Genomic DNA, 25,756 nt, shown 5'->3' on the forward strand with positions numbered 1-25,756 from the left:
CAGCCTGACCTGATTCCACCCTCACTGGACAGATGACCCTTTGTGGCAGGGCTGCGGAACTTTGTACCCGAACCTCTGCTCCCACCCCCGCTGTTACTCATTTTTCTCTCCTATTTCTGGGCTACAAATTGCACACATGTAATGCAGCTCCCACCGGACGCAGGATCCGACCCAAACTCTTGGGCTGGGAGCACCGGAGTCTGGTAACGTCCCCTCCAGGGTCCCCTGGGCTTATGTCTGCGCCCCGTCCCCTTCTCACCCCGGCCAGCCCCAGCTACCCATGAGCTGCCTCATTGGTAGTGCCACTTAGGCTCTTCTTATTGCACAAGATAGATCGTGGGGCTACCTGGGGGGGGACGGAGGGGCATTGAAAGGGCACAGGTGGGCTGGCAAGCTGTCATCCCCCCTAATGATGCAGTGCCCATAACCACTCCTGTGGTTACCCACCACGGGCGTCCACTTCGTTATGGTTATGCATGAACCAAGGGAAAGTGAGGGAACATCGCACCCAGCTATAGAAATCTCCCTTTGCCCGGGGCAAGTACAGAAGAGCTTTGCCTTTGTTTCCACCATAGCTTCCTGGCTATGAAGGTCCAGGGTTTGAAAACCAAAGGGGGCAGAGCAGTGCACCCCTCCCCTGACCGGTCTGCTTTCTGTGAGCCACAGTTTCCGAGACCCTACTTGGGGTCCCCTTAAGGTCAGCCGTCCTGCCAGCCCCTCACTCTGCCCCACGGAGCTGCCTGAGCCAGATAACTGCATGCGCTCCGAGAAAGACAAGAAGACAGAGGGCAACAGGGGCTGTGGCTAGTGCCCCCGGAGCCCCCACTGGACTCTAACTTGGGAGCATATGGCACAAGAGTATCACACCGGAAGGAGATGAGGTGCTGAATCCACGTGAAATTGAACAGACCTTTACCGGGGTAGCCGGGCAAGGGCGATGGGAGCAAGCAATGCATCGTCACGCTGCCTGGCAGCCTCGAGGCTCTGGCGGGTGGGCTCTGAGAATGCACCAAGGCATGAGCAGGTGAACGGGGTCTGCCTCGCTGCACTGGGCCCTGGCCATCAGTTCTGTCCTGGAAAAATCCACCAAACCCCAGCTCAAAACTCACAACTCCATGCAGCCCTTACTGACTCTTCCGAGCCATGCTGGCTGTTCCCTTGAGAGAACACTCCTGTTCCCGCATGTCCCCAGTTCTGAGCAGACACTAGTGCAGAGTGAGCACGTAAGACATGGATGAGTGAATTTCCTTTCATTCAAATAAAAGTGATGTGATAGTGACGAGGGCGGGTTTGCAAAAGGCTCAGAAACATCTTAATTATTTTTGATTCTCCCAGGCAGTATTTCCCCAAACGAGTCCCACAGAGCACAGGTTCTGCAAGATGTAGCAGGTGCCACCCAATAAAAGGGTTCCCTTGTCAAATGCGTTTGGGAAACAAAACCGTGCAGGTTTCTCTACCTTTGACTTGGTGGGGAATTATTCCAGCCTTTAAAATGTTACACAGATTCTGAATCTTCGAGAGAAGAATATTCGAGGTTTTCAGACTCATTAGGTTGGACTAGATGAAATTGCTATTTTATAGTTTAAAAAAAAAAGGCAGTGCTTAAGTAGCAGTCATTTCGTAGGATTCAACCCAATATTTGACTATTATATCTTTTTAAATTGTACCTGGTGTTCCATAGAATGCGGTTTGGAAAACGTGCATCTAGGACGTCGGTTTTCCTTCAGAGGTAAGGAAAGAGACGGAAGGGCAGGGTTCATGGAAGAGAATCTAACTCCCATCGAAAGCCTTTTCACAGTGCACAACCCTAGACTCCTGTCCCAGGAGAGTCTGCTGTGCCTTTAAGGTTGTGGGTGGGATGGGTCTTAGAGAATTCTCTCCCTGAGATCCAGGTCTGACTGTCCCCACCTCCACCCCACGGCAGCTTGCTGAAAGCCACAGCCTATGGAGAGAACCCCTAGAAAGACCAAAAGTGTCTCAGCTAGAGTCAAGGCTTATTTCCTCATCCCAGCCAAGCCAGCAATCTAGCTGGACCCTAAAAGTCAGAAGAGCCACAGTGAGCAGTAATGGGCACAAGGGATCACCAGTGGGACACGAGCGAGGCTGGAGCTTCCTGAGCATTCTGGCTTTCTGTCTGTCGTGGATGAAGGGGGTTGTGTTTGCGTACAGATAGTGGGAAGGAGACAGTGGGTCTGAGGGAACAAGGTCATGGCAGTGCATACCTACTCCTTTGGGGGAATCCTGGCAATAGCACCTCCATAGATCCCGGGGTCCTAATCAGAAGGCCAGGCTTTGCCAACTCGTTATCTCTGGAATATGCCAGACTCTCCTAAGGCTGGCTTTACATCTGCCATCCAAATCTACCCATAATTTGCCCCAGAATGGAGCTCTGGTCCTTGATTCACAGCGAATTCCCTGTACTCTCCCCTCCTCACTGTGGAAATAGTGGGGTGTTGTCTTCCTCTTGCTCTGTCCTTGCCCTTCAGTGCCTGTGATCTGAGCACAGCACTGTGCTTGTAAGGACCTTGCAATCAGCCAGCACACAGTATTCCTTTTCCCTGGGGATGAATGGCGATGGCTGCGAATTCTGGACCAAACCCACACTTGGAGGTTAGACAAGTGAAGATGAGCAGATGGTTGGGGCTACACAGACATGAGTGGAAAGTCTTCTATGACCGGGAGTAAGTTACTTACCCTCTCTGCTTTCTGGCCTTTAAAATGCAGACATTGATCGTATGTATCTCCACCCCATGGTCATTGGAAGGATTATGTCTGAAAATGCGAAATAAAGTGACTTAAAAATAGTGCTCAACAGACATCACCATCCCCTTTCATGACTCCTGAGGTTCGGCATGGTGTTCCAGCTCTTCAGCAGAAAAGTTGGGAGGCCTGGGGTAGAGCTCGGTTAATATGTTTTATTTTGCTTCACTTGGTTGACTATGCCTGGGGCGTGCACGCTACAGTTCGTATTGTGTCATAGACTAGGTCAGGAGTGAGTACTGGGGAACAGATGACGTGACGGCATTGATAGGACAGCTGTGTGACAAAGGGGCCGTCGTGGCCGTTGTAGGAGATTCAGGCAGAAGGAATAGTCAAGTAAGTTGAACAGTTGCCAGAAGATTATATCCTGGGGGTTTTGCTGGTGGAGAGGTGGGGGGAAGATTGTGAAGACACCCCGTGGCACAGGGGGTGGCGTGAGTTGACAGCCGCAGAGGGAGATCACTGATTGGAGTTGCCTGCAGAGCCAGTTCTGGCGTGGCCGTGGGGCGGGGGCTGTGTTGCCGGCTTCCTGGCTCATGAATATCCCATCTCAGTCGAAATGAAAGGCTGCCCCATGCAGTGATCCCGTCAACCCCACTGACATCTCAAGGCATTTTTAAAATAGTTTCCAACAGGGGGCCACGTTTATGCCAAATCAGCCCCATTTTCACACTCAGCACTACTGAGAGGCTGGTGCGTGGGCGATAGGTGGCTGGGCTTAGAGATGGAGCCACTGAATGGCCGCAGGACAGCTCCGTGTCCCACGTGGGAACCGAAGCTGCGTGTCTGGCTTACAGCCCGGGGCTCGACTTGACAAACAGGAGGAAGCGACCAGCTCAGACACCTTCGTTTGACACACTCTGCACAGAATGGAGATTGTTTTCCTAAACAGCATATGCTAAAATAGACCCCACAAAATCCATCTATCCTGGGATCTGCGAAGAAAAGAGCAGAAAAGGATTCCATGGCCAAAGCCATTTGGACAGTTGCATACTCTGTACTTCCGTGGGAGATTCACAAAACGTGTATACTGATTAGACGTCTGCTTCCATAGCCACACACTGATATGCATTAATACATATGTGTGCACACACAGAGATATATGCATATGGACATATACACCTACACGTGTATGTATAGATATACATCGCCGTACATGGACATATGTGTGCATATATGTGGTATATATATATATGGATATGTATTTAGGGTCAAATATGTTTGACAGGCACTTCCACGAAATGTTTGTAAACATGCACCAGACCTTGCACCCCCTCAGAATTCACTTGGGGAAATGCTATCCTAGACCACTCATTCTCTGTGGGTTGTAGGTGAGCCAGACTGCGGACTAGAATTGTAGGCAGAGCCAGCTGATTTGAAAATAGGTCCCCTACTGGACATAACCTCAAAGGCCCATCTAAAGCAACGCTGCAGAAGGAAAAGCCCGTGGACATCGGGCAGGTAAATAAATCCGAGACTGGGCCAGACGTAAGCGTTTAGGGAGTGGTGGCTCGTTCAAGGACCAGAGAGGACACACGCCACCTAAAGGCATTTGGCATTTTAAGCCCGTGAATCTCCTTGTCGACCAAGCTGACTCCCCTGCAGATCTAGCACAGCCTGCGGAGAAGGGGCCTGTGGCCTTCCCCCTACTTCAGCCGCCACGGGAAGTTTCAGAGTAATACAGGTGTAGGGTTGGGGGAGACCTGAACTTTCTGTCGCAATATCAAATGTGACGCCCCTGAGGTTCTGTTTTCTGCCTCTGCCAACACATTTCTGGTATGGAAACCCCGATTCCCAGGGCACGTGGATCTGTACAGATAATTCTGATGACCAGGGGGCACCTCCGCGTATGGAGCCAAGAGCTGGCCACCTCCGTCTTCTCTTGGCCCGTTCTTTATACCTAAGTTTGCGATGCTACACTTGCTTCTCTTCGATGCCGTTATCTGAGCTAAATGTTCTCACTCATTGTCCACCCTTCACGATTTCTCTATCGCGTGTCTGTTGAGGGTACAGCGTTCTCAGCATCCCCACCGGAGCTGTTGATGTTCACACTGGACAGACAGTAGCAACAGCTGAGCCGTGTGGCTTAGCTCTCCCTGCAGGGCTGCGCAATTCGTGAACTGACACATACTGAGTATAGTCTGTTGGCCAGTCGTGAACGCAGTTACCCGCACCGTGATGCATTATTTTATCTTGTTCGTAGGGTATTGTGAGAGCCAAGAGCGATGATGATATCCAAATGCACGATACATTTTTACCCTTCGCATTCCCCTCCTCTCCCAGTCACATTTCCATCTAACAGTTTTGTACTTCGCATGACGCGAATTGTTCATGCGTCCATGCTGGTTTCTCTTGCTCGACACTCCTGTTTGTTTGTTTTAGAGATTTGTGAACCAGATTTTTAATAATCTATTTTTTGTTCTTTTGGCGGAAGATCACTAACAATGTCTTTGGCCACCGTCTGCCATCAGCTAACTCTCAGCTCCCTGCTGCTCGGGGAGCGCCCACATCTGTTTTGGATCTCCCTCATAAAAAACCCAGGGTTTCACACGCCAGGCACAAGAGCAGATCCTCCGCGGCGTGACTGAGGAGGACAGCCTGCGTGTGGGGCCTCATGATGAAGCTGGTCAGGGGGGTTCTCCTAGTGCCTGCAGATCTCTCTCGGGAGTGTCTTGGATCGAATCCGACATTAAAAGAAGGCCCCAGGCTTTGAGCACCTTGCTAGCTGAGTTACATATTTTATTAGTTTTTGACATTTACACTGGACCTTAAATGGGCCAAATGTTTCACCGTGATTTATGAGATCATCTCTACTGCGGCTCTGCTGGGCGGTACGTCGCGCAGCCGCTGTCACCGACCCGGTGCTGGTGTGCCAGGAGACCCGGGGCGGTTCTCCCAGCTCCCCTGCTCACGGGCTGTGCCTGCTTGCACGTACTCATTTTAAAGACTCCGTTGCTTCATCCTGAGCAACTCAAGCTAAGCTTCCTTCTTGCTTCTCTGGCACAGAGTCCAGAGTCCATGCCCTGCTTCCTCATCCTTCACCCCTTTGTGATCTGACTTTCATATGACTCTATTAACACATTACTTGCAAAGATTTCCTTGAACTTGTTTTCAGACAGATTCCCCCGACCTTTCTCATTTCTCATCTGTGACCCCAGCAGCTACTCGAAACCAGTTCCCCTACCTTCTGCCCCCTCCCCCGTCCCAGATCTTTCTCCTCCCTCAAGGCTACTGTTTGCGTGCAGTCCTGAGCTTGGTTTTCCCAACCCGAGAGATCAGCACTGAGGCTGCCTCCCATCAGGGTATTGTGTGGATACAGGGTGGGCTTTGTGCAAGGGGGCCAGGGTCTTAGCATTCAGACAACTGATGCACGTTTTTGTTTCCATGCATTGAAGCCATCTCTCCAGTCTATTCCCATTAACGCTTGTGTGTGAATTTGTCTGCGTGTGCACACACATCTACACAGGCTCCCTGTCACTCATACCATCGCTGCACTCCTATGGGTGTGAGTCACACCTGCTCACACCATTGTTGGACCTATGTGGGTATGAGCTCATAACTGCTCACAACATTGCTGAATCCCTGTGGGTGTGAGTCACACCTACTCACACCCTGGTTGGACCCCTGTAGGTGTGAGCTCATACCTGCTCACAGCATTGCTGAATCCCTGTGGGTGTGAGCTCACACGTGCTCACACCATTGTTGGACCCCTTTGGGTGTGAATCATATCTGCTTACACCATCACTGCATCCCTGTCTGGGATTACCACAAAGTTTCTTTGTTTTTGTTTTTTTTTTTAAGTTAAATGGATAGACTGATAAGAACATTCTGGATGAAGGGCCAAGCTGGTCATCAGGGGGACGTTAAGTAGAAAGCAATCCTGCAGTTCACAGACACGAAGTCCAAGATGTAAAATATGAGTAGAGATGCTGAGAAATATTTAAGATAAAGAGAATGCACAACCTTGCAGATTTAGAGGGCCCACCTAAAGCTGAGTATGAATGAAGAAAGACCTCCCCGTCAGACAGATCTTGGTGAGATTTTAAAACTTAAAAAAAAAAAAAAAAAGGAAAGAAGAAAGAAAAAAAAACGAAAACATTTAAGAGAGAAAAAGTAGTTTAACTACCAGGAACTGATAATTAAATTAACATCAGACTTCCCAGCAGCAGCACTCGATACTGGAAGACAATGGAACAATGCCCTCGATGTTGAGGAGAGGTCATTTGGGACCTAGAATTTTCTAGCAGGCCGAGCAGAGGAAAATCAAAATTATTTTTATACATGCAAGGACTCAGAAATTTATCACCATTCATCTCACAGGCTCAAGGAGGCCCCGTTGCGAAACAAAGAAGAAACACGTGTCATCTGAGAAAGGTGGCATCACAAAAACTATGTGATTTCTCCTATTTTTTTTTAAAGATTTTATTTAAGAGAGTGAGCTAGTGTGAGTTGGGGGAGGGGCAGAGGAGAAATGATTTAAGAGAGAAAGAAAGGAAGAAAGGGAAAGAGAAGGTTTCTAATTAATATCTAGAAGATAAGAAGAACACCAGAAAGAATCAAGAAAGAACCCAGTGGGCCTTGATCCCTGGGACCATTTTCTTCAAATAGAAAGAGTTTAAAGCCTTAGGAGTATCTTTCCTTCTCTTCCGATGGCAACCTGACTTGTAAAGAATGTTTGTTAGCACCCCACTATCATAAACTCCATTTTTATTTGTTTTGACATTTTTTGAACTGACCTGGGAGTACACCTTAGATGAGATAGACTGCAGGACAAGTACCAAATGGGATAGCTTTCATAGAGTAGAGGTGGGAAGAGAGCAGAGGTGGGAAGAAAGTACACTGAATTCTTCCACTTTGACAAGGCTCAACGGAGTAGGAAGTAACAGTGCTGTCCGCGGACTAAATCAAGATTGTGATACATTAAAGAAACAAATGTATTAATAGTCAAAGCTATGTAAAGTTACAGTGGTACCCACTGGAGAAGGAAAAGCTAGAACTTAAAAAAGGGCATTGCCTCTTAGGGGTGGAACCAGGGATGGGGCGTGGACATGGGGAAATTTATTACTTTAGACTTTGCTGAACATGATGTTTTCTTCCATGCGTAGGTGTATTGCTTTGGTTACAAAGTAGCGAGTAGCGTAACTTAACCATTTTTTAGGTTCAGAGTAAGAATATAAAATGAAACATTTTGAGTCTTAGGAAAAGTAAAAGGATGTTGGAATATACAGAGATAGTAGCAGCTGAGGTAGTGATAGTGCTAAGGAGAATTCCACCGGGAGTCATGGAAGGCTGTATGGACAAGGGGGAGAACGTGGAGCCTGGGCTATAGATACCAGTTCCCACGTCTCTAAAAGGACTAAGAGCAGTACCCATCTCGTGGGATTGTTGAAAAGACCAAATTAAATATGGTGCCCCCATGGGTGCTCTTGTTGGCATTACCACCATTCTCAGTCCTTTGAGTGCTAAGCAGAGGAGGAGGCATGATGGTCAACTAAACAAAGGAGTCAATGTGGCACGCTATGAAAAAGAAGGAACGCGTAGGCTGAACTTCTTAAGGGCTGTGTGACTTTGGGTGTGTTGCTTGACCACTCGGAACCCTGGTTTACCTCTCTGAAAGATACAATGACAATATCAATTTTGCAATTGAATTAGGGTTAAATTAGACCAATTTAGATAATCAACATAGAGTACCTAGGGCAGGCTTTGGCTAAATTATTGAGTCTTTTGGTTGCAAGTTGCAGCGCGAGAGCTCAGACAGTTTTGGGAATATAGTGGGGTATTGAAAGGATGTTGATGTATCTTACATACCCCCAGAAAGGACAGAGGTGCAGCCAGGCTCCAGGCCTCAGGGATAAATGAAAAATAGACACAGACACTTCCAGAGTCCAGTTTGCTTTACCTGTCACTGCCTCTCTTCACATGCGGGCTACGCCGGCTCCTTCTGTACACCAGCTTCTTCTACGAGACGCAAAGTAAGGATGATGACAGCTCCTGACCTTTCCGTCCTGCGTCTGCCTGGCCCTCTTCTTCCCTTGCTCTGCAGAAAAATCCCAGCCCTGACTGGGCCCCGTTGACCAAGTGCCCGGTCAGCCCTGGCCAGGAGGATGGGTTCACACGTAATGGCCGTGACCGCCTGGGGCCCACCCTGAGGAGCCCGCAAGCCACCCTTGGGCACATGGCGATGGCAGAACTGGGATGGAGAAGGCAGGCAGTTATTTTCCTCCTCTGTTAACATTCTTGTGAAATTCTTCTGCTCCCTTTAAGAAAAATACCGCCCCTGCCTTCATACCGGCATTGTATTACACGCCCTGCCATCGGCAGAGCAAAGCACAGCAGTGTGGTCCGAAAATCACTGCTTGCCTGGCTTTTAGAAATACTGTGCTGGGAGTCAGGTGTGGGGAGTGATAAACGAACCTCTGCTTTAGTTATTCATCTTCCTGAAAGAGCTGCCAGGGTCTCATTTCGTTCATAAGTCCTTCGAGGGGGTTAAAAAAGTTCTTCCCTCCCAATTTCTTTAGGCCCTCCAGTCCACGTGAGTTACGAAACCAGGAGTCAGCCCCCCGTGCACCTCCAAGGGTCCCGCATTCAAGCGCGTCCGAGAGCTCGCCATACCCCATGTGCACGGCCTGCAGGACAGAGCGCATGCAGGTGCACCAGTGCATAACTGTGCTTCCGAGGCAGGCGGCCCCAGGCTGCCCGTCCCTTTAGCAAGGCAGCTCCGCCCTGCGGGGACCGAGGCTGCAGAGACTCTTCCTGCAGAACCCGGGGAGAGCTAGCAGGGGTCAGCTACTGCCTGCCTCCCTAGGGTGGCGAGATCCTCGGGGCAGGTAAATCCCAGGGAGTCAGGAGGGGTGACCGCAGCGTGCTGCGGGGAAACAGCCGGCTCCCTGCTCCCTTGGTTTTGCCTGACCCCAGGAATCCCCTATCTTTTTTGGGGAGAAGCCGCGAGACGCTGGGCTGTTAGCTGTGTGTATATGTGTGCGTGCTGTCTACTGCAGACACTTCTGGGGAGGCGGGTTCTCGGGCTGAGTTCCTGCTATGACTTCCTTCCAGGGGTTTGTGGACTTTTGAGACAAGGCCGGTGCCCTGCGGTGGCTTTGGCCATGCTTTCCCCTCTCTCTCCTGTGACTCTGTCCCACCTGTGGGTAGTTTTCCCAAACTGGGAGTTGGGGGGAGGGAGTGCAGCGTGGTGCTGGGGGCCTCCTCAGTGACTGGGGTTGTCAGGCAGCACTTAGCAGAACTGCAGCCCCAGCTTCAGATAAGCCTGCTCATCGGAGGATATGCTTGTGCGGGATGTGCTTATCCAGGAAATGCTGGAAAACCGTTCAACGCCAGCCACGCTCTTGACTGCCTACTATCCATCGTGCCACGTCTTTGTGGCTATAGGGCTTCTCAGGTTTTCAGGGCTTCCCAAACCCCCAAAAGGATTCATGGGTAAATTACAGAACAGAACTTTATGCACTTAAATAGTGTGAATTTGTCAGATCGGAGCAACCAGGTGCTTCCCTGCATGCCAGGACCTTTGGAAGTGGGGAGAGGAAGCTCAGGGACCAGGTGGTTGGGCAGAGGCTGAAAGCAGAGACCACAGTACTCTCTGGCCCCTCGACTGCACCTGATCTGACCCCCTACCGCACCTGGTCTGACCCCCTACAGCACCTGATCTGACCCCTTACCGCACCTGGTCTGACCCCTCTACCACACCTGGCATGGCCCTGGGCCTGCAAGTTAATCCTCTGGCTGGAGGGCAATGTCTGATGTGGCCGCAGGAGTGCACGGTAAAGGAAGCCGGCTAGAAGCCTCAGTCTGGGCATGAAGCAGGGCTTGTGGGTGGAATAGCTCAGTATTATCTGTACCAGCAGCAAAGGCATTCCCTCCCTTTTTCTCCACGGGAGCACGGGGATCTGATCTTTGTCTAGTTGCTGAAAACTGAAGCAAATTGAAATTGATTCTTGGATGTGGGTATTAAACAAGATGCCTTCACTTGCTGTTTAAAGATGTGGCTGTGTTGTCTGTCCTCATTCCTACCGACGAGGAGACGCCTCTTTCTCTGCTGTCTGCTGGGGTGGGAGGTGGCAGGGGTCACAGGACAGCAATTTCTTTGGATCCTTCACTGGAGACAGTAGATTATGCCAAAAGAGCACACTTGCAAGCATTAATTAGAGAGTGCTTATTTTAATTAGAGGGTGATCCATGTTGGAGTATCTTCAATTATCAAGATCTCTTAATAAACTCTTAAGACATGACTGTTGACATTGATAGGAATGTGAGTTAAATGTAGCTCTTCTGGAACATCTGTGTTTCTCGTCTTTCCCAGCACTTGACTTTACCCAATACAGATAGCAGGGTTAGTACTCCATGTTAGAAAGTGTATCGAACTACTTCTTCAGAAAAAATGACACTAAGTAGATCATTTTTATCCTTCATAGGGGATTGCCAGACTCCACAGGGATTCCGTGGCAATACCTAGCTAGTTGTACCAACATTGTGTTTCATAAACGTGTACTATGACGAGAGATCCCGCCTTCCTGGTTTTCCTTCCTGCTGGAAATCTGGCTGTGGCCAAAGACGGGCCAACTGGGGGAATCCGCATATTGTGGGCCAGTCTCCCCAGAAGGCTCAGCCAAGCTGAGGGTTCAGTGTAGAAATAAAGATAGCAGGTGTGTCTACGCCAGATGGGTCAGCCCTCCTGACAGCCAAAAGCAGGCCCTTACGGCCAGGAAACCCCTCCTGTAGTATGATGGACACTGCCCCTCTCCCAGCCCAGCGACAGTGCCCAAATGGGCAAGAGTGGGGAGGAATCAGAACTGAGGTCGCCCAGCACCCCTGGAGACTCCTGATGCCACTGGGGGTGGGCACGCCCCCTTCTCCCGGCCCCCATTGCCCACATGGTCCCCTCCAGCCACAGATGCTCCAGATGGTTATATCTCTATATTTGTTTAAAGATTTATTTATTTTTGAGAGAGAGAGAGCACACGTAAGCAGGGAGAGGGGCAGAGGGAGAGAGAGAACCGTCAAGCTGACTCCCCACTGAGCGCAGACCCTGACACGGGGCTCGATCCCAGGACCCTGAGATCACAACCTGAGCTGAAACCAAGAGTCGGACGCTTAACCGACTGAGCCACCCAGGTGCCCGTCTATCTTTCAGTAAGTAGCTCATGAACCTGCCAAGTGGCTGCTCAGCCTTGCTCCTAGGACTGAGCCCATATTTAATATTGAAGCCTCATCTGGCCAGAAGGGTCATCTTGACGAGACCAACCTCCCCATTCCTTTCAGCCCGGCCTGCTCCCAGCATCCGCAGTCATCCCAGCCTGGGGAGCAGCTCAGCAGCTGCAAACACCCCTCTTCTCCTGGGGAGGGATGTTCTCAACGTCCCTTCAATGAGGTAGACGTTTCAAAACGTTCCTCCCTCAAGGTAGTTTCTCCCCCTTGCCCGCATCCCTCCAGCTGCAATTTGAGAGGCATCTTCCTCTTGTTCTGTCCTCGGCGAAGGTGAGAACAAGTAAGTCATCCTATTTCACATCATTGCTCCACCTTTGGGATTGGTGGTGGTGGTGTTGGTGGCAGCTATGTTGTTTGTCTGTTGGTTGGTTTTTTAAGATATTATTTTTAAGTAATCTCTATACCAACACGGGGCTCGAACTCACAACCCTGAGAGCAGGAGTCAGCACGTTCCACTGACTGAGCCAACCGGGCTCCCCTGCAGCCGTGTTTAATATTAAGCCCTCACAGGATGTGAGCCCCTGTCTTACTTTTCATACTTTGTAAGTCAAGGAGAAAAAGTCATCACCGCACCCCTCATTTCCTGCTGGCCATTGTGCTACCTTCTCTAGACAGCTGTGCCATCTAGAAATGATGGCATGAGCACCTCTACCAGCGACCCAGCTGGAGTGCTGAGTGGCGCGTACCCGGGAGACCCCGTGGCCCCCGCATGGAGGCCAGATGGAAAACTGTGGCTTCCCGGCAGCGCATCAGTGAACACACTGAGGTTTCAGTTCACGGTGAGCCCGGTAGCAGCCCCCAGCACGAAAGCCACCCAAGAGGCACGTGATTAGGAGCTGCGGTGGGACAGTCGCAGAGCCCAGGGCAGGGAAATGAGCCCCCCACTGTCTTCAGCCCTGGCCTGAGCTCCCCGGACACCTGGGTTGTGTTTCAGGAGCGTCTCTCTCGCTGAGACCCCGTGACAGCCATGCCCACGTGCAGAACGTGGTACAACCAGGCAGGGAGAGAAAGGGTGTCCCCACGGCAGCTCTGCGGAACCAGACACCGCATTTCTCTGTACCCTGTCCTGGCGTTCCCTCGCATCCCCCACGAGACCTGACAGCCCTGAATGTCAGGCAGCGCTGAAATGTCACAGATGTCACTTTTTGGAGGCTGGCAAGGTCTCCTGCAGAAGACCGGGGATCTTACCCCCACCCCCGCCCCCGTCTCCGCCATGACCTTAGAAGCAAAGAAATGGCTAGCCCTCGATGGAAAATGGAAATATTGGCTGCTGTGGTCTGAATGTTTGTATCCCCCCAAAATTCATACATGGAATTCCTAAACCCCAGTGCGATGGTATCAGGAGGTGCTTAGGTCACGAGGGTGGAGCTCAGGGATGAGTGTCTTACTGCAGAGGCTGAAGACAGGTCCCTGTCCCTTTGACCGTGTGAGGACACGTCTGTGAACCAGGAAGCACGCTCTCACCAGAGGCCCCGTCTGCCAGCATCCTGGTCTCGTGCTTCCCAGCCTCCAGAACCATGAGAAATAGATCCACGTGACCTATCCGCCGCCCCGTTTATGGTATTTTTGGGATGGCAGCCCAAACGGACCAAGACACTCGTTTTTAACTGTTCACTTTCCTACCACCTACTTAAACACTTGGAGTGTTCTGGAATAGTTTGAAACTGATGAGAAGTACCTCTTGATGGGAGGCCGGTGGTTCTCAAATGGGTATGATTGTTCCCCGGGGGATGTAGGGCAGAGCCTGGAGACATTTTTGATTAGCACAGCTCGCGGGGAGGAGGCCTTGCCAGCATCCAGTGGGGAGAGGCCAGGGATGGCGCTCAGCGTCTGGCAATGCGCAGGCCAGCCTCTTACAACAACAACACGATGTCAATAGTGAGAACGCCGCTCTGAGCACAACATCCTGTCCGCAAAGCCTCATTATCCTTTCATGATTCTAAGAACCTTGAACAATATACGAGGACTTGAGCCATCGTCTCGTTGTTCTCTTCCCCAGTGGGTGACAAGGAGAGATGGAGATTCAGGGGGGTGGGGAGCCACAGAAGCAGACACCCCCGCCGCCCTGTCCCCGCAGAAGAGTGGAGGGGGCGGGCTGGGCTTAAGAGCCTGTTCTGCGGCGGGTCCTCGGGACTCCGCCTCACCCTGCCTCCACCAGACGCCCATCTACGAGCCTGGCGTTTATCTTCTCTGTCTTTGCACCCAAGTTAATAGCAGTAGCTGTGAAAAGAGGCAATGGCTTACTGATAATATTCCAGTCACTTTGGTTTCTTGTCTTAATTACCTTCCTAATTTGCACTTTGGTGGAACACCTGGGGTGTGAGCTCCAGTCGGCAATTTTTTCCTCCGCTCCTTTTCCACCCAGCGGGTTCTTTCTACCATCTGTTGATCTGAAGTAGCCGCCTTAATTCTCTTATTTATGTTCTTTCCACGTGGGTAATTTGTCTTGGTCTCTCATTAGTTTCTCTCCCGGGTATTATTCTACCTCCAGACAAGGTAGCCACTGCGTCCCCTTCCCCATTGCCTCTCCTTCCCCTGGAGGGGAAAACTGCTTTGGCCCCCTCCCATGGAAGCCTGTGCTTTGGGGGCTGGGGGGCTATGTCGCCTCCCCTAGGGCAGAGCCGAGAGGAGGGACAGGCTCATTTTACAATTCATCATGGAAGGTTCCCTCACCGTTGGCCCAGGTACAGGGTGGGGGCAGAGGGACGATGCATTCACTTGGCTCCAAACCTCTTTGAGGTACGGATTCCGAGGCCAGCTCTTGCCACCCGCCCCTGGGAGAAAGCCACGAGCGCAGGTCAGCAAATGGAGGGGGGGGGTGGTGGCAGGGGAGAGTGGCTTACTGAGATTCAAGGCCTGGCTCTGCTTCTCGCGGCTTGTGTCCCTTTGAGCAGATGCTTTTTCTCCTCCCTTAACTGGGTACTGCCCTGCCCAACCTCCCAGAGCTACTGAGGGCATTTATGTAAGTCAGAATGTTGGGACTTTGGCCAAATAACAAGAAGGCCTTAGTTTGCTAATTAATATAGGTCCTGTGGCTCTGGGCTGCACTATCATTTACATTAAAATGACTAATTAGAGCAAAATCTTTAACAAAAGAGCAGACCAACTGTTGTTTATAGTTTAGAAAAGGAAATTTTTTTTCAAAGGAAGAGATATGCCCTCTGGTATCATAAAACACCCCCTAGTTAGCTCTCCCTGGCTTTTGACAGCTCTCCCCGGTGGGCCAGGGGTCCCTGGTGAAGCACTTTGCCTTGGAGACCCACGGTTACCTCTGAGAGTGGGTTGAGGTCTCGGCTGTGTTGGCACAAAACAAAGTTGAGAATAGGCGGTTTGTAAACACTGGACTCTCTGATGGGAGGAGAACCGGCCAGATGGAGGCATCTCAGATGTCCCTCAACTTGCTGAGATTCAGAAGATGCATAGAAGAGGCTTCCTCCATCCTGCTGGAAAGGATGCCTGGAACCCCCAGACGTACCCCTCACAACCCACCCTGAAATCCAGCTCTCGCCAATATCCAGACCTCACCTAGGACACTCCTTCTTTTGGAATCTTGTCAGAGACCTCAGGCAAATCTGGGAATGGTGAACATGCATCTGAAGCCCTCCCTGGAGTTGTGGCCTCCTGTCCACCCTCAGAGGACATTCCTGAGGGAGACAGAAAGGAACGCACGGCCGGGGAGAACGAAGAACCTGGACCTCAGACCAGCTCCCCCTCACCTTTCCTTTCCAATGTGGGAGCAGAGGTGACGATTCCCACCTTTACTTCATGCTTCCAGCCCAGTGTCTGGCCCACACGTGGCCACTGGCCCCCTGTTTCTCAAAAGAAAGACCGCAAAGACACTCAGACCTTGAGTACAAGGCCTAATTTAGCATCGGAGTCATCTCAGAGGAAAGACTTACTGAATGAAGCCTCAGCCTTTGTGAAGAATTTACATCAGGAGCCTTAAAAATTAAACAAAAATAAATCCATTTTTATTTTTATTTATTTTTTTAAAAGATTTTATTTATTTATTCGACCGAGATAGAGACAGCCAGTGAGAGAGGGAACACAAGCAGGGGGAGTGGGAGAGGAAGAAGCAGGCTCCCAGCGGAGAAGCCTGATGTGGGGCTCGATCCCGGAACGCCGGGATCACGCCCTGAGCCGAAGGCAGACGCTTAACCGCTGTGCCACCCAGGCGCCCCATAAATCCATTTTTAAAAGCTCCATTTGGAAACGTCTGGTTCCTCTGGCAGGGTTGACTTGGCCGGCCACTTCAGCCCAGAGCTTGTGGGAGGCGCTGTAATCAGGGGCTTCTCAGCAGTCGGCTACGGTGCGCGCCATGCATGCTGGGAGGATGCTGTCTGGTTTGGGAAAGAGACCCTCCCAAACCCCTAAATTCTGAGTTTGACAGTGGCCCAAGAGTCATGCCACATGATCTGTGGGGTTTCTTCCACCTCCAAAGTCCTAGGATTCTGTATCCCGTCATTGGTCATTATGCGAAATATGGGAAGGTATTTGACGGAGCATCAGAATCCCAAACCAGCAGCCTCCAGTGGCGATAGCCACCTGCTAAGGTCCCCACAGGAGACTGGAGCACAATAGGGTAAGGTGAGGCAAACAAAGAGCCCTTTGTGCCTTAGCAGGGTCTTTGGGCTCCCAGACCCATTGTGGTCTCTTGGTGAGAGACTGGATTATACGTGAGCTCTTAGGCCTTAACTCAGGACAAGTCTGAGCTGTCCTTTTGTCTCCAGATGCCTTCTAGAGTCATCACTGCAAGCCCAGCATCCTTGGCCCACCCCAACTAAACAGGACACAAAGGACAAAAAGAGGCTTTTCAAAGAGACAGTGAATCCCAAAAGAAGACAGCCCTTCTCACTCAGTAGATTTTTCCCTCTTCCCTCTTTACAACACAAAGTTCCTCCTGGCCCCACAAGCCCTTGGTCTTGATTCTGTCCAATATTGGTAGTCCTCTTTCCTGAACTCTGGATTCAGAGGGTTCTTCAGACTGTCCCATAGATATCAGAAAGTATTTTAACGTTTTGGGTCTGTTAACTGTCCCACGCCCCTGGGACAGTTCCATTTTCCCCATAATCTTTCCCTCTCCATCAGATACGTGTAGACTAGCATTTTCCACCACATGTGATCAAAGTCAGGGTGTCAGTAAGCTTGGCGGGCTCACTAGTCCCTGTGGAAAGGACCTAGGGAATCATCCTGTCCATCCCCAAGCTTAAGCTAGACTATAGCCACACCATCTCAGAGCAGATTGAAACAGTCTACCATTTCAAGATGGCTCCTCAGGCATCTGCGAAGACATCATTGGGCTACTGCATCAGTCTTGGATATCTTGTCACTTGAGCTAATAAAACCCTGCGTGTTTAGCTCAGAAGTCCGTCATCAAGCTCTTTCTGTAAAGGGCCAGACAGTAAATATTTTAGGTCTTTGGGCCATACGGTTTCTGTCACAACTACTCATCTCTGCTGATGTTGTGCAAAACCAGCCATTGACAGCTTGTCAACCGATAAGCATGGCGGTGTGCCAGTGAAACTTTATTGTGAACACTAAAATTATATAATTTTCATGTGTCATGAAATATTATTCTTTCTCTGATTTTTTTTCAATTATTTAAAAATGTAAAAATCGTTCCTAGCTTGCTGGCCCTACAAAAATAGGCAGTGGGCTGGATTTGGCCCCCAGACCATTGTTGGCCAACCCCCACTTAAACTCTTGTTATGTGGGTTTTCTGTTCCTGGCAGCCTCATGCAGTCTCACCTGACACAGTGATGATGATGAACCTTATTTGAAAGTTACTCCTTGCCCCTCATGGTTTTTTATGTCTGTTTCAGAGGGTCTTGCTGTCGGCGTTGGATTTGGGGCTGTAGAAAAGACGGCGTCCGCCACCTTCGAGAGTGCCAGGTAAGCTACACCTGCTGCTAGAGCGGGGCACGGCACCCCGTGGTGCTCTGGAAATGCTTGTCACCTGGATGGGCGCCCCCAGCCCATGGTGGAAGTGGGGGCGAGGGCAGGCGAAGCTTACCTGAGAGAGGACCTCCATCAAAGAAGGAGGTTTATGCCATTTGTCCGATGAGCTGTCTAATGGTAACCACTTAGAAAGCACAACATGGATATAATCACCTGCATCCCCCAAATCCTTTAAATGTATAAAGACTAAGGACCAAAAACAACAACAACAACAACAACAAAAACCACAAAGCCAGCTCTGATGCTCTCAATGGCTCCCTCCTTTCGAAGCCCCCCCTTCTCTTTCCAGACATTGCACTCCCCTGGTTTCCCCCTTTCATGTCCTGTTCCTCGGCCAGTTCTCCTGCAGGCTTCTCATCCTGTGGCCCCTTCTTAAATGTCATTGTTGCCCAGGAACCATCACTGGGGCACCCTTTCTCCCCACTTAGTGCAGTGCCCCTGGGGAACCTTCTTCATTCCTGAGACTTTATTTTCCGTTTGCTGGTGATGCCAACATTGGTCTTCAGCCTCGATTGTTCTCTGGAACTCAGCCCTCCGGGCCCAGCTACCTTGCAGACATCTCTGCTTAGATGTTTCTCAGGGTCCCCACACTCAGCTGATTGCTTCCATCTGCCCTCATGCAAAACAGGCTTCCCCAGCACCGCATTGCCCCTGGCTGACCAAACCAAACTCACTGCTATCCTTGAGTCCTCATTTCCATAGACAATCACCACGTCTTATAAATTATTCTTCCCTTCTACCTCCCTGGCATTACTCAGGGCCTAGATGAGGCTACAGCCTTGGGACCACAAAGGGGCTTATCCTTTAGCCATCATGGAGATGGGCTGTACACGGTTCCCCGTGCCTGCAAAACCATGAATACTACAGCCTCCGGGCTGGAGGGGAGCAGGGAGGAGCCTTCCAATCCAAGGCTGGCAAAGTCAGGTGCATTTAGGAGACTAAGGGGCAAGAAAACGGGTGGACAGCGTCATTGGGTGGAGATAGCTGGGAATGGTGAGGACGGAGGTGAATCTCAACTAGGCAGCACATGCACTATTGAAAGACACAATTATTTTAGAAATGGAACTCACGTTACAGAGATGGCCCGGGGCTGCTGGTTTCTGACCCCCGCATCTAGCTCATTTCACTGCCTTCTGATTGATGCAAAATCGACCTTTTTTTCTCCCTGAGGCCATGGCACTGCCTCCTTCGGTGATCAACCTTGTGTCTATCCCCCATGCTTGTCAGGAACTCGCTTCTCCCAGAGCCCTACCCCCGCCCCCCCCCCTTCCCCGGAGGCCGAAACTGCATGAGGCCTCTTTATGCCCCATCACCTCCATGTAGCTATTCCCTCGGCCGACGCGGGGCCCCGTGTGTTAGGTGTAGTCTTTGCCTGTCTTTCAATTCTGCTGCTGCGTGTTAGGGGACATGTGTGCTCCTTGAAGCCCCAGACGTGCGTGTGGGCTGGCATGTTCCAAGTCGAAATTTTCCCCGTTCTCAGCTTCTCATTCCCGCCTGTCAGGCTCGCAAGTCACCAGCGTCATCTGTTAACATGATGTCTATTGTGAAAACCAAATGAGAGGTAGATGGGGGGGGGGGGGACTGTATAATGTGAGAAATGTCACCAAAATCAAGGGCTAATGGTGAGTCATAATGCCCTGCAGACTGCTCTTCTAGCATGGCGTGGGGGGGGAGGGTAGGGGACGGTGGCTCTGTGTCCCCTGCATAGGCATGTTGATCTTGGCCTTGCTTAGACCACGAGAACTTCAGAGTCGGCGGGAGCCAGGGGGGCAGAGCAGCCCCAAGGGGCTGGCCCTGGAAGCGTCCACAGGCCAGTTCCTCCCAGGGCACAGGCACCACACATCTTACAGTAAGTCTGTGGCCTGCAGGTGACAGCCCTGCCCCCCAGCCCTGTGCTAACAGGCCAGGCATTCAGTCCTGGGACATCAAGATGTCAACTCAGATGGCCCTCTCTTCTATCACCTGTACTTTCTGCTAATCTTGATAAATATTTCTGAAGAAAGTAGAGCAAAAACCTTCCCAATACAGCTCCTCCTCCCTTCCCTTTGACCAAAGGCTCTCTTAGATTTCTATAAACCCTCCACAGGACCCTCCAAGTGGGAATGAGCTGGGGCTGCAGGCCTCAAGATTATCAGCCTCACAAAACCCCCTGCTGAATGAGCTGCCGGGGGGAGGGGTTCCTCACGCCCCCACACTGCACCCACCCCCAGCCACGGCCTGGGGGGCAGAGCGCCATCACCACGTTATGCAGCAGTGGACGCAGGGAGGGAGGGCTTTCCCTCAAGCAGACCCCACCCTTCAGCCCATTTTCCCCACCCAGAAATCCATATCTCGTTCGTGATTTGGGTTCCTCCTTTCCAAATGCCTGTGATCTTACTCTTGAGTGGGAGCAAACGCACAACAACCTCCAGGCCAGGCTTGTGAGCTTTCTCGGCCCTTCGCTCACCGTACAGATGAGTTTCCATGAGAGGATGGGGACTGGCAGGCGGTCGAAGGGGAGTGAGGGAGAAGGAGAAAGAAAGCGACAGGCAAATAATGCCGGAGGGTGGGCTGCAGAAGTGAAGTCATCAGATGATTAAACGCGTCTGGTAAAAGAGACAGGTTTTGCTTGATAAGATTCCAGCTTCGCGTGATACAGAAGCAGCACGCCTAACGCACGACACGGGAAGCTTGAAAAGAAAGGCATGAGAAGAGATACAGGGTGCACGCTGACCAAAAGAAAGCAGGTCTGGCAGTTTTAGAATCAGACAAAACAGACTTTGAGGCAGAAAGCCACATAAAGAATAAAGGTCAGTACTTCCCAAGAAGAGAAGCTATAATCCCCCTGCATCTGGGAGCACCTAGCAACGTTAATTCTCAGACTGGTTAAGAGCAATGGTCAGAATTGTGAGGGGGAAGAAAAAAGACAAAAGCGCCGTCGTGGGGAGGGGTTCTGATTCCCCTCTGCAGCACTGAGAAAAGAGAAGTTAGCACCATGTACCTCTCGGATGGATGTTGGGCCCCAACCTAGCGATTAGAAGAGCTCCCTTCTGTTTCAGCACACATGCGTGTGTTTCCCAAAATTGAGGAGAGCGCTGTGCTGCAAAGAAGGTCAGAGGGCCCCCAAATCAACACCGTTCAGACCACAGTCTGTGACCTTAGTGTGACATAACTGAAAATCACTGAAAAGATGGCCGAAATGTTGGTTAGTGGGCAGTAAAACCTGGAAGTGCTGTACGATCAGCGGAGTGTGAGCTCCAAGGGAGGGGTGCAAACCTAACGTGTGTGTCTCTTCCCTCAGGTCGGGGGCGCTTCATAGAACGTGGGGTTCTGCATCAGGAGGGTGGGGGCGGGCAGCCTGAAAAGGTGGAGACAACAGAGGCAGGGAACGCTGTGAACATGTGAACCAGGTCGGTCCCAAGGCGTTTCTAGGGCCAGTGAAGGGTGGAGTTCACATGGTGCTTTCTAGAAGGGAAACCTGACGGCTGAGGAAGCCCATCATTGAGCAAGAGGTTGGCAGTTAGGGTGGGTTCTGATGCAGGGATGTGACAAAATCCAGGAGGTGATCTGAACAGTGATCTGGCTTTGGTGGAATAATTTGGGAGCAAGAGGGAGGCGGACCAGTGTGAAGAATTCAGCCCTCGAACAGATAGGTATTGACCACCCGCGGTGGTACGCCTTCATAGCTCCCAGGAGGACGAGGGATGCAGTGACCGTGCGGGAATGGAGAGAGACCAGTGGGAGGAAGAGGTCTTCAAGGCAGAACCGCCGGACGGTACCTGTTGGCTGAGTTGGTTGTCGTATGGAAGGAAGAAGGGAGAATTCAGGTTCGGGCAACAGGGAGACACAGGTAATCCCGTGGCTCAGTGGAAGGGCCCAGAGGGAGACAGTACGCCTTTGCATGGACTTGGGAACAGAAGTTATCTGGCATGTGCCTGGGGTACGTGTGGGTCAAGCTTGCGGCTGTTCATTTTGTGCAGGGGGTCAGCAAACTGTAGCCCGTGGGCCCAGGCCTGACCCAACACCCGGTTCTGGAAATGGCATTTTCTTAGAACACAGCCAACACCCATTTGTTTTACATATCATCTGTCGCTCCTTCTGTGCTGCGATGGTTGAGTTGGGTAATTGCCATAGAATCTCAAGGCTGAAGTCTGAGAATATTTATGATCTGGCCCTTTGCAGACAGTCTGCAGACCCATAATTTAGTGGAAGACCATAATTTTAGTCCAGGTCTGCCATCAGACACCCTGACACCCACTAACTTTTGTACGACCTCTTTCTTGTGCCCTGTGTATAATGTATCTGGAAGCAGGAGGTTCGCTTCTCACCTACGTGGCATCGCAGCCACCAGGAGAGAAGAGAAAGGTACAAAGTAAATACTCCCAGGAAGGCACCGGCTTCAATTCTGACCAGGACTCGGAGGGATGCGGGTGTATGATTTGTGTATGCCTGCTGCCACCTAGTGTTCTGACACGGTCACTTCACCTTTATGGCGCCCTCCCCAAGGCCCTCCCCAAGCTCCATGCACCTTCCTTCCTCGCTGGATAGCTTGCCTGGCGCTCTTCATCCCAAAGTCAGTGTCCCCCTGAATTACAAAGAATATCAGGCCTCAAAGGGCAGCCATGGTTCAAGGGAAACACGGCTTTCTTCTTTCTGATCTGGCCCCATAGCAATGTCTTCTGGTTTCACCACAAAGAAATTCCTGAGACCCTATGTCCTTGGGGAGTTTGCTGCTTGAACAGTCTTCCTTTCTGAAGTGGCATTACCGCCAAAGAACGTGTTCCCCAGAGAGGAAACATGCCCTCCGCTCTCACTTGACTCCGTGGCAGGTGTAATTCCAACCAGCAGGGAGAGCGAGGTTCCGTACGCGTGAGCATTTCGCTCCACACAGCACTTCCCAGTTAGGCTCTGCCTCAGCACACATGTTGGGAGGCATATGTCATCCTCGAACACACCCCAACTGGCAGGTGCAACAGGCTGTGCAGAGCCGAGGAGGCCGGCTGGCTGCAGACTCGCGGTGTGCCACGGCTGAGCCACAAGCCACATCCCCAAGGTGCGCATGGACGAGGATCCCAACCAGCTAATGCTAACCCACACCCAGGTGCTCGGGAACGGATGGCCGCTCGATGAGCCTGCGTTCCGACCTGAGATAAAGTCGTTAAGTTGCGGGGCGCGGCGGGGACATCAAAATAAAATTTTAAGTATATGTTTGCCTCCCAGATCAAGGAGTAAGTCATAAGTCAGATATATGCTTTCCCCGCCTTAAAAACCAATACATATGTTGGTATATTGATGATCACTTAAGACAAGCAGTCATTGGTCAACTAAGCAGCCATCTGTGTAGAAACAGAAATGGCAGGAGACACATTTTTCTGGTCATTAGTCAACGGTCACCAGTCGATGAGCATGTCTATATGTGGAAGTCACCTATTACTTAGTGCTTCTGTCTGTCCAGCTAGCCCCCCTGCTTCAAAAACACGCTTGCAAAGTCAGTGTAGAGAAGGTCAAGAACAGAGGTCACTGTTGCGGTGGGGAGAGGTCTTGGAGAGCTCAAGCGTAAACTTCGTCATAGTTTGCTCACATCTGCCGTAACCACCTCCACGGGTCCAGCCGCCCTTACGAGGCCCCTAGACCTCCCTGTGGCAGGACCAGCTCCCTGACTTCCAGAAAGTTCTGAGGAGACTCTGCGTTCCTCAGGCTGCTGGTCTTGACCTCCCCACCCACCCATGGAATTGGGCCTCACCATCCCCTCCCCGCCAAGGGGAGGCCAGAGCCCAGTCCAGTCTCTCTGGGGAGTGGTCTTCGGCCTGAGAAGCGGAACCCCAGCATGGGGACAGGAAGGTGCCTGGGAGAGGAGATACTTTCACACCTTGACCCAACCACCCTAGAGTGACACAATCACACCCTCTCCCCCTCCCCGCGCCACACACCCCGCCATCCCCCCTTCACTCACTCCAACAGAACTAGGAGTGAATTCTTGTGCTGTTCTGTATTTGCAACAGCAGATTGTGCTCTCAATGCTATTTTCTGCCAACAAGCTCATCTCTTGAACCCATCAAGCTACCTTGCCTGGCATTCTAGAGTTATCTGTTGGCAGCGCTGTCTCTGAGATTTTTCTTTCCAGCCCTCTGCCCCACTGATCACTTGACCCCAACGCTGAAGACCGGGAATGTGCAAGTTAGGCAGGCGGAGGGCGCATAGCGCCACCATGCGGTGGTTTGACGTCATCGTCGCCAGGCGATGCACAAACTGACGGAAGGAGGGGGCAGAATGCCGGGGAGACACGCTGATGTCCAAAGCAGTGGGCGTCTTCCGCGGAAGCCGTACCTACAAAAGCTGAAGACCATGTACTGTATATATACAAGTTTATAAAAGTCCTGTGTGCATTTTCATAGCGTCTTTATATTCCAGCTGAGAGTTCACTCATGTCAGCACCGACGGCTCTTGCCCTGCCAGCTTATTTTCCATCGTCCGCCTAACAACAAAGCTTTTGAGTGCCCCCCGCCCCGCCCCCAGAGAGGAGGGGAAATGTGGAACGACAGGGAAAGAGCAGGAAGCCCCTCTGCACCTGACTTCGGCACCTGTAGGAAAACAGTGGTGCAAACGGGTCTAACTGCAGAACACCCCAAAATCCGTTAGCGTTTTCTCTAGGACGTTTTAGGGGGTAACGCCTTTATTTTTCTAATGACTTTTTTAAAAAAACAGTGTTATAAAAGTTATTATATTCGTCGTGAACGTAACGAGGATGAGCCTAAAAGCCTGCCACACACTTGGACCGCGCCAGACGTGGACTGAGCAGTTCTGGTGGACGACTGCAGAGCCCTTCACTCCACAGAGCTATTCCTGAGCGATTGCCACAATGTTTTGGTTTTTTGGGGGTTTTTTTTTTTTTGACATTTTTTCCCCTTGTCCCCATGGAACCTCAGGAAGTGCCCCTCCCATCCTTGGAACGCCTGGGGGCTCTGGACCCGACCTCTGGAGAGCAGTCTGCAGGTGCGGTGCTCCAGGAGGCTTGACCGCCAGGAGCCCGAAGGGCTGGGGGCTGGGAAGCGAAGGCGAGAAAGGAATAGTCTCGGCTCCCTCTCCAAACCCCACCGTTCTTACTGTCCTCTGCCACTCTCTTTCCCGGCCCCTTCTTCATTCCCGTGGGTTTTTATGCTTCCAGCAAGAGCAGCAAGAGACAGAAAACAATGAAAAAAGTAACAGTGTCTTATTAAGACACCTCCGGCTCCTGTGTTTTGTCCCCTAGTCCCGCCAAGAGTTTTCTTTGACCGAGTTATCCCCTCGGGGGACAGGGGCCTCCTCGCAGACGCTTTGCCCCCCAAATCCCCAGGCCTGTGCAGACAAACAGATGTCATTGTTACCTGGAGATCTGGGAACTCTCTGGCTGATGAGGCAGGGAATCCGGACCTTCACAGACATTCATCAGCGAAACATGGCCCTCGTGGGGCCTGCTGCCCTCACATCCCGGCATTGGCTGGATGGAGAGATGCACAGATGGATGGAAGCCTGTTTATTGATCACTTACCTGTCCCCTGAGATTGTCTGGCTTCACCCACGTATCTGGCAGACTTTCCACACTTCCCGGGACAGCTCTGTTAAATAACGTTATTTTAATCAAAGAGTCACCGGAAAGGATACAAAGAAAAATCCGATTGATTTGGGGGTGTTCTGGAAGTCAGGACTCTTCACACCTCTGCTCACCTCTCCTGGCACACATCACGTCTAAGGTGACCGTCAGCTCTGTTGGAGTGACCTTGCCGGGAAGGCTAGTGACAGTCATTCATCCCTTCCTGCTGGTACGAGAGAGGGGAGCCATGTCTCTTCTGAAAGATGGTTT

At 51.3% G+C, this 25,756-nt stretch overlaps 1 protein-coding gene across 4 annotated transcripts in view; it reads left to right on the forward strand.

Moving 5' to 3' along the window:
* SLC39A11 (solute carrier family 39 member 11) overlaps positions 1-25,756 on the forward strand; it is a 401,963-nt gene that overhangs the window by 321,266 nt on the left and 54,941 nt on the right. For all 4 annotated transcript variants that reach the window (XM_087854168.1, XM_045814067.2, XM_045814066.2 and 1 more), the window contains one exon: positions 17,802-17,871. In XM_087854168.1, coding sequence (XP_087710294.1) covers positions 17,802-17,871 — 70 coding nt within the window. The remainder of the gene's footprint in view (positions 1-17,801; positions 17,872-25,756) is intronic.

The sequence above is a fragment of the Ursus americanus genome, chromosome 23 (assembly GCF_024610735.1).
Source record: "Ursus americanus isolate L20-20 chromosome 23, mUrsAme1.1.p, whole genome shotgun sequence".
NCBI classification, from domain to species: domain Eukaryota; kingdom Metazoa; phylum Chordata; class Mammalia; order Carnivora; family Ursidae; genus Ursus; species Ursus americanus.